We start from the raw sequence: 14,550 nt of genomic DNA, 5'->3' as shown, positions 1-14,550 counted from the left end.
ATTCTTTAGAGCTTTTAGATTATGCCTATAGTTTACATTTGAAAGTTCTGGGTGTGAAAAATTTGCCCATGAAAGCATAAAGAAGAGATGAAACTGAGCTTTACCTCTCTTGTGTTTTGCAGCATCCTGTTTGCAGACATTGAGGGTTTCACCAGTCTGGCATCACAGTGCACAGCACAGGAGTTGGTGATGACCCTCAATGAACTTTTTGCACGCTTTGACAAGCTGGCTGCGGTAAGGACACAATCACATTCATGCACTTGTAACATTAAAAACTGTTCTTTAGACTGCATGTTGTCGTATTGTCTCAATATCATTTTCAGTATTTAGTCCTTTCAGGATAAATCGTAATTCAACCATTGCAGGAGTAAATAATTGCTGTTTAGATAACAAGTGGAACAAAGATAACACTACTGAAACATGACTCATTGAAGCAGCGAGTTGCTGTGAAACCCTCCTCAGGTGTTCTTCTTTGTGACATCAGTTTCAGGTCAGATTGCCTGTGTGTGTGTGTGTGTGTGTGTGTGTGTGTGTGTGCGTGCGTGTGTGTGTGTGTGTGTGTGTGTGTGTGTGTGTGTTTTACTGGATACTACAACTGATTCCCTTTTGGAAACAATCTAATTCTCATGATTTAAATATAGCACATATATAAAAACAGCATTTATGTTCCAAAGAGCTGTTCAAAGGGTCGAAGACGGCGCGTACACACAGTATCTTCAGTTTGTCAATAATTTTCATTTTGAAGCCACATTTCAACAGACCCCAACCTTCTGAATAGGTCCTGCTGTCAGGAGAACATCAGCCTGCTTGGAGATGGTCTTCTAAACCTCCCTTTAACATATCAGGTCAACAGTTAATCAAAACTCCCGTGATTTGTGTTCAGTATGGTACACACCCAGATACCAAACAGCACTGTGACTACATCTCACTCTTTGAACAAGCAGACAGAACAAGATGGAAGACACCAGTGAGGTTACTTTTAAGACGCACCTCAGCTCAGCATTTCTACATGGTCTAATTGTTTTCTGTGTATCCAGACCATGAGTCATTAGTGTTTGTTTATTTATTTATTTATTGAAAAACCACGGATCAAATTCAATGCTTGATTTTCATCAGCTGAGTTTAAGTACATTTTTATTTATCAATGTTTGTCAGTTTCAAGTTTTTCAAATTAATATTAATGCTTTTGTTTAATAATAGGTCACTACATTTTTAGCCATGTCTGTGTTGAAAGCCTTGACTAGCCATTTGATTATTAAATCACAGCTGTGCCAAGCTGTCCACAGTAATAGTGGCAGCAAAGAAAAAAACATTCTCCATATCCATACATTATTCATTAAACAGCAAGTCACCCCATACCAGAGTCTAACTCCACTCCCATTTCCTGTTTGAAAGACTGGCCACCAGGGGGTGTTGCCTGGCAGACCGAGAGGGCGGAGCTGCTAACAAACACATGTAGGATTAGCATACTTATGTATTTTGGGTGCTTTTAAAGCTCAATATACTACAATACACTTTGACAAATAAGATGTGAATTTCTATATAAATATGGAAATCCAGTCTGATTGGTCTTTGAATGTTTAACCAGAGGATTTAGAATTCTTTGTTTATTCAGGTATTGTCAGACACTTCTCATTAATTCAAGAAGAGAGTCAAGTTTATAAAAAGTAAGAAATTTATTTTCTAAACAATTAAAAACATGACAAGTAGGAAACACTTTATGTGATGAATGAATTTAAGTGGATGGAACGTGAGGTGTGATGATGTTTAAATGTGATGTCATCAGAACCCTCGTATCTGAAGAAACTGAGTTCTGGGTTCACAGTGGGAGTGAATTTGGTCTGCTATAAACTATAAGTTGATGGTTTATAAAACCTCATCAGACACAATCTGTCGTACCAGCTCGAAGACCCTCCGTGGTAGACCCGGAATGTTAGGGAGTCCGTAGATCCCAAAGGTACCGAAGTCCGTAGAAGCAACCGCAGTGCGACTAAACCGGTCTCAGGATGTCTCCAGGTCACAACGGGTAGTTGCGTCTATGGAAGGACTCTTAAGGAGTCGAAGGTGGTTAAGCTTTATTCTGAAGGAACGGTTTGTAGCGTGCAACAGGTTTTTGACAGCTTGTCAAAAGAAGCTCTGGGTTAAAGAGGTTTTGCTCCGGATGGCCGGTCCAAAGCTTTCTCAAGAACTGACTCACGGTGAAGTGAGCTTTGTTTTAACAATCGACATATTTTGATTTAATAACAAATCAGAATTTGACATGTAAAAAGGGTTTTACCAACAAACCTCAGAAAACACACCTTGCATCAGATACAGGAGTTCTGATTGGTGGAACAGAAAGCAATGTGTCATATTATTTTAACCTTGTCATCGTCACGTGTCTGAGTGTGTGAGCTGTCAGTAGAAGGTGGTTCACTTGTTAAATCTAACTTTACCGATCATAACATATTAATATTCATTTCAACCTCAATAATTTAAGCACAGATTAATCAAAACATTGTTATTATTCTTCAACCATTATTGTTCATTCAACCATATGATTATTTACTCATCTTGTTCATTATATAATGTAATTATGAAAGTTCATCCGTCTTGTCCTGTGAAGCAAAGCAGTCTTAGATAAGAGGGAGCTTGGGCAAGCACAGTATCTTTTGTGGGCATTTCTGTTTTTCGGCGACAACACTTTCTTGCAAATTAAAGCCCCAGTTAAGACTTATGTCTCCATGTGACCCGAGACTGAAGAAGTGACCTGTGGATGGAAAAACAGACCATTTACGGTGGCTACACAAACACACACACAGGCTCACAGCAGCGTTGGCTAGGGCTGTGTTGAAAAAACCGATTCTTCGATTCTGAATCGATTCTCATAAATATTCATGAGGATCGATTTGTACATACAAAGATGTCACTGCTGAATTTAATGAGCCACGGCTGCAAATATGATCCCCCTTGAAGTTACTACTTCACACCAGAAGATAGTGGAGCTGTCTATCATCAGTAGTCTGAGCAACACTTGTGTTTAAATTGAAAGTTTCTGAGTTTTTAGAGCTTGAAATCTGCCGGTTACGGGTGAGGAGAAACACACGCACGTAGGGTGAATATTAAAGGGAAAAACTTACAAATGCTGACAGATCTGGTCATTGTTGAATCTCTTTGTCTGCTAAAGACTGACTCTGATTCAGAAGAACTGTCTCTCTGATGAAGATATTCACTCATACAGTCAGAAAGAGTCTGTGCTGCACATGAAGACAGTAAGGCTAATGGAGCTAAAACGGTGTTGACGCATGATTGCGCATGCGCTGTGAGCGGTTCTGGTATTTTTTGAGTTGCAGCTGCTCGCTGCGCTGCTTTAACAGTGCGATACCCTCACGAGGAACGAGCAAAATAACAAACACTCCAGAAGTCCGTGCGAGCTCACGATTGCTGATCAGTAGCTGGTCACCTCTCGTAACCCCCTGTACACTACACGACGCTCAGCGCAAAACTCGCCCCGATCTTGTGGATTCTCACACGAGTGGAAAATCGGCTCAAAAAAGTGAAAAAGTCGCACAGTGTACGCCCGGCTTTAGGGAACTGTGATTGCTTCACAACAGTGGGCCAATCACAGCACTCTGCTTTGTGGACCAATCACAGCACTCTATCTGCTTTGTGGGGTAACCAGGACCCTCTATTCATCTCGTGGGCGGGGTGATGCAACAGAGTGGAACAAGATGGCGACAGCTCATTTGAAACAGCTTTTACATCAATTTTGGACTATTTGGACTTGGGTTTTATTAGAATGAGGAACAGATAGATGTATTTAAGTACTTTTTTTTAGAAAAAAGGATGTATTTTCACCTTCTTCAACAGCAGACTACCTCGTTTACCGACATCTGTTACATTGAGTACTTCACGTTGTTCATTATACAGTAGCATGAGCTCATTTGAAAGACAATGGTAGGACCCGCCCCTCGACCGAGACCCCTCAATGGAGCATTGCCAGGTTAGTCCACTGATGCAGTTACTGATACTTCTTACTTCCTCTGTTGGCTGTCCTGGATCTGTTTGCTAATTCTGCTTGACAGCTTGTTTATGAAAAGCACAATTCTGAGAGAAGGATTGGGCCATTCAGCCATTCTAAATTGCCAATATTTCAATCATGTGTTGTTGAATGTTAATAATGGTAACATACTACACAACTACACAGTCATGTAATTAAGGTAACAGCAAAAAAAGAAGAGTTCGCTGACCCAATATATCGGATCAAGTCAGATCGTGATAATCGATTCTAATTCTTGAGAATCAGAATTGAATCGAAAATTTGAATCAATACCCAGCTCTAACTGTGACATCATATGAAATCATACAATCTGCCCTGTCTCCCCATTCTCTGTTCAGTCCTGTGTCTTTACTAACTGCTCCCACCTGCCGCTCGTCTCCCAATTACTCCAGGTCCCAGATCTTCCTGTATTCAAACCCTCCCAGTTCTGTGCTCCTGTTCATTGTTTCAGTGTCTGCGTGCTTCTTATTAAAAACCCTTTGAATGTCCTCATCAGCCTGCCTTTCTCTCCCCTGCATTTGGATCCTCACCGCGACCGCTCGCCTCACCTGCTCCGTGACAGCACTAAAGTGCCAAATTTTTGACTACACGTGTCCAGTAGACAAAGTTGATTGGGGGTGACTTTTTAGCCATATATATATATATATATATATATATATATATATATATATATATATATATATATATATATAGTGTATGTGTGTGTGTGTGTTTTTTTTCCTTGAAACGTTGAAATGTTAAAAATAAAATCCTGTTTTGCTTAAACTTGTGTTCAGTGAGAAACTCTATTCTATTTAGATTTTTTTAATCATACCAGAGACTGTTTAGACTGTTATGTAAAGTCTATTAAAACAGTTTCCTTAAAGATGTAAATCATGAATATTGATTGAGCTTTTTTACAGCTAATTGTTATTGTTTGTTTAGAAAACACACATTGTGTAATTTGTTTATGAAAGGTGCAGTGATGAAATGATGATCATTATTTATGAGCAAAACGTGCATAATAGTGTTGTAAACAAGAGATGTTGAGACTCACACTTTTATCTCCATGCCAGATGTACCGTCTGTATGTACACACACACACACACACACATGAACAGTGTAGTCCTCCCTAGCAAAGACACACCCGGACAGTTCAGGTTTTTGGCAGTTTTTGTGAAATGTGTGCTGATGTTTATGTCCAGTAAGCGTTCCTCTCTTGTTCTTGTGTCTGTGTTTCATGCGGTAGGAGAACCACTGCCTGCGGATCAAGATCCTGGGAGACTGCTACTACTGTGTGTCTGGTCTGCCGGAGGCCAGGGCGGATCATGCTCACTGCTGCGTGGAGATGGGGCTGGACATGATAGAGGCCATCTCGTAAGTTCTATGATTCTGATTCTTCAGCCACAAAGAATCCAGAAGGATTAGGTTCTCAAATGTGTCTTATGTCTGAATCTGTGGTGCACTGTAGCTTAATTGGAAACTGTACCTTTCATAGCTTAAAATACTACAGATTAGAAAGTAAATCTAAAGTGCAACAAGACACATCAGTTACACAAAGATGATTCAAATAAAAGTTACACAAATATGATTTTTTAGATGATTTTTTTTACCTGTATGCCCATCTCGTAGCTCGGAACATGAAATGAAACATCTTAACTTTGACTATTTTATAGTAGTGCGTCACATAAATGGTGTTTTTGCTGTAGAACAAGTAATTCCAGTTGAAAAACCTGCAATTAACAATCATTCCTGTTTGGCTGATGTATTTTCTTGTGTAAGAGCTAGCTGAAAATGAGGCTAAAGCTAGCTCCTATTGACACTTTGCACCGACGTCACCTAATCACGTGGGTTCACCATGCTGGATGGCAAAAACATGTAAACAGTGAGCAACACGAGTACTCAACAAAGGGAAAAGTAGAGCCTGAAATTGTTTTTGCGATCAAAACATAAACAAAACTCCTCCAGCATTCCTTCAACTAGTTCGTGCCCATCAGTTATCAGAAGAAGTAGCGCATCTAGCGGGGGCTCATAGAGAGCGGTATGTTAACTAGCTTACCAACGTTAGCTTACGTTCTCTCTGCAGCTGTTCACCGATGTAAACATGTTGCTGACTTTGCCTAAATTCACCTCGCTGGATTTATAACTTAAGTTATAAATCCAGCGTTTTACTTTACACCAAAGCTGATTTTTAAAAAGTCCGGATCCCCATCAGCTTCTGTTGCTGGTGGTGTTACCAGGTTCAGCTGCTGCTCTCACACCGGAATGAGAAGATCTCTGAACACTGATGCTCATATGAATAAATAATGTAATTTTAACCCTCTGATGCATGAATTATGAAATCTTCAACTATGATTTTTTTAACAATTTTTTTCATTCATCTTTAGGTGTGAATGAAACAAATTTCAACAAATATTTTTTGTAAAATTTTATAATTTACAAATAATTTATTACATGTCCACCTCAGTGGACAGCGTGCATTCTGAACATGAAATATGTTGGCTTGGCTTACTGAAGTCCAAATGGAGGGCCTCAAATGCAATAAAGTCTTCAACAGCTGTGCTTAATAGCAAAAACAAATAAATAACTATTTTGAGTACCTGTCCACTGTAGTGACCGTTATGCATCAAAGGGTTAACACACGTAGTCATACATCGGAGCTTTAATATTGTTAATAATTGTCTCGCTTTACACTACAGTGGACGGAGCTCAGCCTCCGTGGTGAAATACCCATCCATCAGAATTATCAATAACTTGTATAAACACATCACATTTATCCCTGTCCCTGTCTTCCTCATGAAATAAATTAACGTTAATCTTACCCGGTAAAAACATGTTCACTGCAAATCTGAGGGCTGCTAGTCCGCTTGATTGATCGCTGCAGTTCATCTCCGTCCTCAGTCTCCATCAAAGTTATTAAAAAAACAAAACGAGTTGAGTTTACGTCCTTGTCTCTTAGTGCAGCCAACCACGCAGCAAGCTAAAACCATTTTACTGTCAAATCAACTAAATAAAAGCCATAAAAGGCTACCAGCTGGTTTGTTTTGACTAGCTTCACTGGAGTTTCAACGGGTGTAAACGGTCTTTTTGCCGTCCATCATGACGAAGGGGGTGGTCACATGAGTGGTGTGACATCACTTGCAAAGGGTCATTAGAAGAAGTTCATTTGAGCAGCTCGTATCTCATTCCTTCTGTCAGGATTCACATCTCATGACCGTAGATGAGTTCAGAAAATAGATGGAGTGGCAAAATTTACAGCTTTACCTATTGACTCAGCTTCCTCACCCTGACAGACCAAAGAGCCATCATTACTGCAGATGAAACCCTAAACCATCTCTGGCTCCACAGCAACAAACAGAGATACCTGATTCCCTCCATTTGAGGCACAGCCATTCCCATCCCAGGAAGAATCATGGCCTCACTCGTGGAGGAGTAGACTATCATTCCAGTTGCTTCACACTCAGCTGCAGACCGCCCCAGGACTCGCTAAAGGTCGCATCACGAAGGCGCCAGCAGAAACACAGGATGATGGGACACAGAGGTTCTCTGACCACGCATCCTTCTCTCAGTGTCTAGATCATGTCCCACGAACAGGGTCAGAGATAAACAACAGATCAGGTGGAGTTCAACCTGACTTTGTGCTGGGGCCATCTGAGCTCTTCAAACCTGCTTGAACGAGTACTTTAAATTAGTCAGAATAAAATAAACTCTTAATTCCTCATTTTAAAGATGATTACTGATTTAGTCCGATTGATCTAGTCTGAGTGTGTTTTGGTCTTCTTCAGGACTCGTTGGCCATCCTGTTTGAGTCCTTTCATCTAAATGACATGTTTTGTGTTTCTGAATCAAGCCTTTAGAGTACGGGTGAAGTTAGACTCTTTTCACTCTCTGCTGTGTTTCCAGGCTGGTACGAGAGGTGACTGGGGTGAATGTGAACATGCGAGTTGGGATCCACAGTGGCAGGGTGCACTGTGGGGTGCTGGGACTCAGGAAGTGGCAATTTGATGTCTGGTCCAATGATGTCACACTAGCTAATCAGATGGAAGCTGGAGGCCAAGCTGGGTACGTATAGCTTTGGTTTAAGCTATCGATGAATCTGATACATGTAAAAGGGCTGTTCCTCTTGAAGAGGATTGGTCTTAATAACGCTCTGCATGAATAAAGAACATGTCCTGATGGTTTTCTGTCCTTTCAGGCGCATCCATATCACCAAGGCCACTCTGAATTACTTAAATGGGGACTATGATGTGGAGCCAGGAGCAGGAGGAGAGAGAAATGCCTACCTGAAGAAGAACAACATAGAAACCTATCTGATAGTGGGCTGCAGTCAGAAAAGGGTACATGATCAGACACAAATACTTTTTATGTTTTTAACTGGTGCTTCCTCACGTTTCTGGCCCACAGAAATCAAACTCGGAAGGAACGTTTTACGATCTTCTTCCGGCTCTTGGAGAGTACAGACGCTTTTTTCCTCCTCTCCTTCCTATCTTATCCCCAAGGCTCTTTGTCTGTCTTTGGATGTACGGCGCTTCTGCATTTTTTCTGGAAACTGGAAATTATTAAAAATGGACCTGGTCAGCTGGTCTCTCAATGCGATTGACAAAATTTTCTCAACGATGAGAATGGGAGAAGGGGCTCCCGGGTGCCCCTCTGGGACAGATCCAGTTGGGCACATCATGGACTCCTGGAAACAGTGGAACTTGATCTGCCTTTCTCAACTGTCTGTTCTGAAGATGTATGGATATTCGTGGTGTTGGTGTCAGGTTTCCTGCTCATTGGCCTGGGAGGTTACCTGGCTTACCGGAAAATTAACGAGCTGTCGAGGAATATTGGCTCTTTCCCGGAGCTCAGGGATGGATTACACCACGCTGTGAATGCACAGACTCATATAATTGTCGAGATGAGTCGTAAGCTTGGAACTTTGGCTGAGATTCAGACTCTGGCACAAAAGATGGATGCCATCAAGGGGCAAGTGGACGAATCAGCACGGACTGGGGTAGATTAATTTAAGCCATTATTGGATTTTGAGAGGTTGAGGACCAGTGGAACTTTAAGACAGAGAGGGAATTATCTCTGTCTGGCCCCAAAACAATTTCTTATCTGAATCTTGTGCCCTTGAGCCTGCCAGGCTGAAGCAAATACTCCCCCCTCAGAAGGAATGTGGAATGCTGCCATCGCCATGGCAACTCTGTCTCCCTATCCCAGCCTGGGCGGGACTGCGGGCTGTGAAGGCCGCCAAATCGTTCCAGGAGTCACTGTACCCTCTAAACCCAGCGACCTCCTCCCCCTGTCCAGACAGAGGTGATGAGCGCTGCTTATCACGGCTGCATGCACTGATGTGAGGGTAGTCCCCAACCCTACCTGCCCACCTAGTGGACACTTATGTTGTGTGATGTCTGAGGTCTGTTGCATTTCTGTCTGAGGTGTTTTTTGCAGAGCAAAGCTGCCCTCCCTGTGGAGGGTAACTCTGAAGTGCCTTTTTTTTCCTCCACCTGAACCAATCCTCATGTAAACCCTCTGATCTCTATTAAGGTAGCACGACTCAGGGTTGTGAATGACCACAGTCACCAATTCTTGTCATGTGTCTATGTATGTATGTCTGATCTCTCTTCCCTCTGGGATTAATAAAGTATCTTTGAATTGAATTGAATTGAATTGAACTGAATTGAATTGAATTGAATTGAGATCCCTGCAGCTTGAGGCAGGGGTGGACTGGGACCAAATTTTGGCCCTGGCATTTTCATGAACCGTCGGCCCTCGGCAGGGGAGGTTGCTGCTCGCGACTCGTCTATCCCGCCAAATGTGGTGGGAGGGACGGGGTGTTGTGTGTGCTGCTCGTGGACTTATCTCTATAACCGCATGTGAGACGGCGGCTTGGTTTGGGACGGCCCAAGCTGGGCAGGTGGCCCACATGGCTAAGCGGCCCACTGGGACAGTGCCAGAATGCCAGATAGGCCAGTCCACCCCTGGCTTGAGGGAGAAAAGCTGCAACTTCTGTGAAAGCGTATAATTAGCCCAGCGAGGCATGATGGTTATAAAATGTGTTGAAAATCAGCATTTGTCACTCAGCTATTTGGTCAGAGGTTAGGAGTGTGAGTACCACACATGCAGCTGGTGCTTTTCAAAATAAAACAAAGATTTTCAGAAGTTTTAGCAGGGAACCCTCAGACACTGCTGCTGCTAAAAAGACTAAAATTGCACATTTATTTAAAAATATATACATTTGTAAATATCTGACTTTGTGTGTTTTGTTATTTTTATTGAGAGATTTCCTTCATCTCCTTTTTTTCAGCTGTACTTTGTGTGATCAGCTGTTCCTCTCCTCCCAGCAGTGTCACAAGCTGTGGCTATAGATAGCACATCATGTGAAGTGATGTCCTTTTTTCATTTAGCTGCCTGTGATGTGAGACAGAGGCAGCATTTTAAAATGTGGTTTTTCGTATTCTTATGAACACATCCTACAGCTACGTTAAAAGCACCATCAGGTGATCTGGCGCTTTGCTCTTTTGGCTACATCGCTGGTTACTAAATAATTGAGATGAAGTATCCATCATAGAGATGAAAAAAGTTTGTTTTTGAAAAGTAAAAGTGTTGTTGTTATTATTAAATATAATATTTGATTTCATTTAATAATTCCTCCATCTTTATCCTTCCCAGAAAGAAGAAAAGGCATTGATTGCCAAAATGAGTCGACAGAGAACTAATTCTGTCACACACAACAGTGGCCACTGGACCGACCGACCTTTCTACAACCAGATCTCCAAGGAGATGAAAAGGATGGTGAGGAAAATGTCGAAAGAGGCAGATGTTAGACTAGAAATGTCCCAGATTTTTGTTGTGTAGCGTACTGGTGGTGTCTGCTGGTGACTCATCCACGGATCTGACATCCTGGTGGCAGGATGACCCTCATGACACGCCTCACCTTGGCAGTGAGGCTCCAGAGCAGCAGCAGGAGAAAGGCTGTGGCAGAGATGTGATCTGATTCAGATTCATGGTTTTTTTTTTTTACTGTGGCTGAAGCTCTTAAAGTGAATGTGAAACCTGCTGAGGATGAGGAAACTCACTAATGTGTTGTGAGAACATCAGTATACAAGCACAGACATTTTATTAGGTACACCTAAGTACTAGGATGGACCACCTTGTTTCTTCATGTCACAGATTCAACAAGGTAGTTGGAAACATGTCTCAGAGGTTCTAGTCCACATTGACATGGCATCCCCCCCCCCCCCACCCCCCCCCCCACCCCCCGTTCCACGACATACAAAAGGTTCTGGACTGGACTGAGATCTGGTGACTGTGGAAGTCGTTGGAGTCCGGTGGACTCATGGTCCTGTTACCACCAGTTAGAGATGATCTGAGCTTTGTGACATGGTGCATGATCCTGCTGGAAGTAGCATCAGAAGATAGGTCCATATGGTCATGAAGGGATGGACATAGATGTTCAGAGATGTTATTCTGTAGATCTTGGTTGAAACCAGTGGTTATGTGAACTTGAGTTGACTCTCCATCTTCTAGAACCAGTCTAACCAGTCTCCTCTGACCTCACCAAGACATTTTTGTCCACACATCACTGGATATTCTCTCTTTATCAGACCATGCTCTGTAAACCCCAGAGATGGTCGTGGGTCTAAATCCCAGTAGATCAATAGTTTCTGAACTTCTCTGACCAGTTCATCTCAACTTAAGTCCTCTTTCTGCCCCATTCTGATGCTGAAAGCAACACGCTGCTGCCATTTAACTGGCTAATTATGTTGTTTGTTGTGTGGTTTGAATCCTGATGTACTTTCACCAGCTTCTGTTTTTGCATTCCTACTTTTTCCAGCTTTTATTTGCCGGTAGGACGATTTATAGGATTCTCCTCAAAGTGTTGCACACGATAAAAACCCCAACCCAGCTACCACTAACGGTTACATCTGCTGCTGTACTTGGGATGACTTCTACCCGTGAGCTGCTCTGCTCATACCAACAGCCTGATGAACGCTGACATGGTGGTGGAAATGTTTAACTGTTCCTTTTTATAGGAAAAGGATTCTGATGTAGCTGAGGGAACTGAGATGTAACGAAGAGACGTTGATCGGGGTGGGATTTCCACATAAATGATTTTTCATGATTCCTAGTTCATGTTTTCATGTGACCTGCATGAGGCCGTGCAGGGGGAGCTAAAGTGATCAGATGTGACGGGAAAAAAGGAGAAGAGAACAGCGCCACCTGCTGAATCTTCAGCAGCAACACCTGACAGCAGACTGTTTAAAAGTGTCCTTTTGATGAAGAGTACGAATAAACTTCTGCGTAATAACGATTTGCACACACACCCTTTATACAAGCTTTTATCCCTTACATCCACAAAAAAGCAGCAGCTTCTGAAGATAAAACAAAAGCTGCAGAAATAATCCTCAAACATCTGGAGGTGAGGATCTGGGTGGGCGAGGATGTCTTTGGCTTTTCTTATCCAGGCAGATAAAATGTTTCTACTGTCAGTTCACCTCCTCTCTGCTACAAGCAAATGTTTGTAGGAGAGAAAGTGGAAATATTCTGCTGTTCTTACATCAGACCTTCCATGCAGCTGCAGGAGTTCCTTTTTAGAAAAGCTGTTTACATGTCTGACCTACAGGAGGAGCTTCAGAAGCATTATCTGTGGAACAGTTAAATAGCTCGTAACATGTTCACAATCATCATTAAAGAGATAGTTAGCAATTTTGTAATATTTTTAAATCATTTTCTGAGCCAGTATGTGCTAAAATGACTATATGCAGCATTAATGAAAGGCCACCAAGCCCCTATCGCCCCCTGTGGCCAGAATATTCCACTTGCAACTTCAGCCTGGCCGCTGCTCTGTTGGCTCCTAAAATAAAGAATGAGCTGACATACCTGGCGCTGCAGTCTGCTTCCAGCACGTTTCCTGCACCTTTTAGCTGATTTGTTTAACTTAGTGATCAACCACTCCTGTAGACACTAAGAAAGGCTGGCAGGCATTTCAGCTGTTAGACAGTGAGAAGACAGATTTTGCTTTTGGTTCTACAAATGGACACTAGGGGGTGCTAAAACAGCCCAAACTGCCTAGTTCCCGTTCAAAAACTGTGTTTTATATAACAGTTTTTATTTTTAATGCCCAGGTCAGGAAAAATGCTATATATTTTGTTCTTCTTTGTATTTTTGATTTTTTTTTTTACCAGGATTTTTTTTTTTACTTGCCTTTAATTTCCGTTTACTCAGACTAAACAATGTGACCAGGTCTCTGAATCACTGTTACTCCTGTTATAATACTACAGGTGATGATGCTGGTTGGTTGTTATTACTGTGCTGAACATGCTGCAATCAATACTTCAGCACAGTTTACAAAATAAATGTATATGTGTAGGAAATTAAAATGCTTTGTTTAAACATTTAGAAAAAGTTATGATTGTCGAGAATCTCAGAAAGTTATGTAGCATCATTTTACGTGAACATAAATAACAATGTTAATTTGATATTAATGCTCAGAATCTTTGAACAATAAGATCTTTCACTTCCTTTATGATGAAGCCAGAATGTTTTAATATAAATATGGAAGGATTACACAAACACACACACACACACACACACACACACACACGCACACACACACACACACACACACACACACACACACACACACAAACAATCTCTCTTCAGTAACTCCTTGTGATTAGATCATTAAACTGTTTGTATAAAAAAATCTTTTTATGCATCTTTAACAGTTTTGACGGTTCGCTCTCAGGAACTTTTGAGCCGTGTTTATATTGGTAGCACCATTGATGGCATTTTCAGCTAATCTTCATCTTTTTCTTTCCTTTTTTTCCTCTCTCAGGGCTTTGAGGACCCCAAGGACAAGTGAGTAAAGACTCCACCACAACACGATTGTCTCTGAGCTCATCTCCATGATTCCTTCGATCAGAGCTAACACGTTCATGCATCACATCAAAATGAACAGTTTTATGAAGTCATGTGGAAAGTTTCTAAACGTGGAATTTAGTACTACTTTTATCTCACATTATATTTAGATGGACAAAATAAGACCTGATGATAATAATTATTATAAGTTGGCTAGTGGATGGCAGCATTTAGTTCAAGTCACTCAGGCAGGTGTGACTTTTAGGCCGGTGGTCTCCAACCCTGGTCCTCAAGGGCTGCTTATTTCTTGAAGGCCACTCAAAACGTTGGTCTGAAACTGTATTTTTCACTTTAAGAAATATCTCCAAACTGCGAAGGTTGGTGTCAAAACACGAACTTGAAATGGTTCTCCATGCCTTTATCTCCTCCCGTCTAGATTACTGTAACACACTCTTCACATGTTCACAAAAAAGCCCTTGACCACCTTCAGCTGGTCCAGAACTCTGCAGCGAGGCTCCTAACAGGAGCAAACAGAAGAGCTCACATCACTCCTATTCTGATGTCTCTGCACTGGTTACCCGTTAACTTTAGAGTTCATTTTAGAATCCTGATTATAACTTTCAGGGCTCTACATGGTCAAGCTCCTCCCTATACTACTGAACTGTTAAAGCCTTATGCTCCAA

At 41.7% G+C, this 14,550-nt stretch overlaps 1 protein-coding gene across 2 annotated transcripts in view; it reads left to right on the top strand.

The window, feature by feature from the left end:
* The window catches only part of adcy5 (adenylate cyclase 5), a 115,003-nt gene that overhangs the window by 81,080 nt on the left and 19,373 nt on the right, over window positions 1–14,550 (top strand). For both annotated transcript variants that reach the window (XM_015965903.3, XM_015965902.3), the window contains exons 4-9: window positions 123–234; window positions 5,268–5,395; window positions 7,922–8,080; window positions 8,214–8,355; window positions 10,676–10,798; window positions 13,845–13,867. In XM_015965903.3, the coding sequence (XP_015821389.1) occupies window positions 123–234; window positions 5,268–5,395; window positions 7,922–8,080; window positions 8,214–8,355; window positions 10,676–10,798; window positions 13,845–13,867 (687 nt within the window). The remainder of the gene's footprint in view (window positions 1–122; window positions 235–5,267; window positions 5,396–7,921; window positions 8,081–8,213; window positions 8,356–10,675; window positions 10,799–13,844; window positions 13,868–14,550) is intronic.

This window comes from Nothobranchius furzeri, chromosome 14, assembly GCF_043380555.1.
Source record: "Nothobranchius furzeri strain GRZ-AD chromosome 14, NfurGRZ-RIMD1, whole genome shotgun sequence".
NCBI lineage: Eukaryota > Metazoa > Chordata > Actinopteri > Cyprinodontiformes > Nothobranchiidae > Nothobranchius > Nothobranchius furzeri.
Note: the sequence above shows the minus strand (reverse complement) of the source record. Positions and strands in the feature narration are given on the sequence as shown.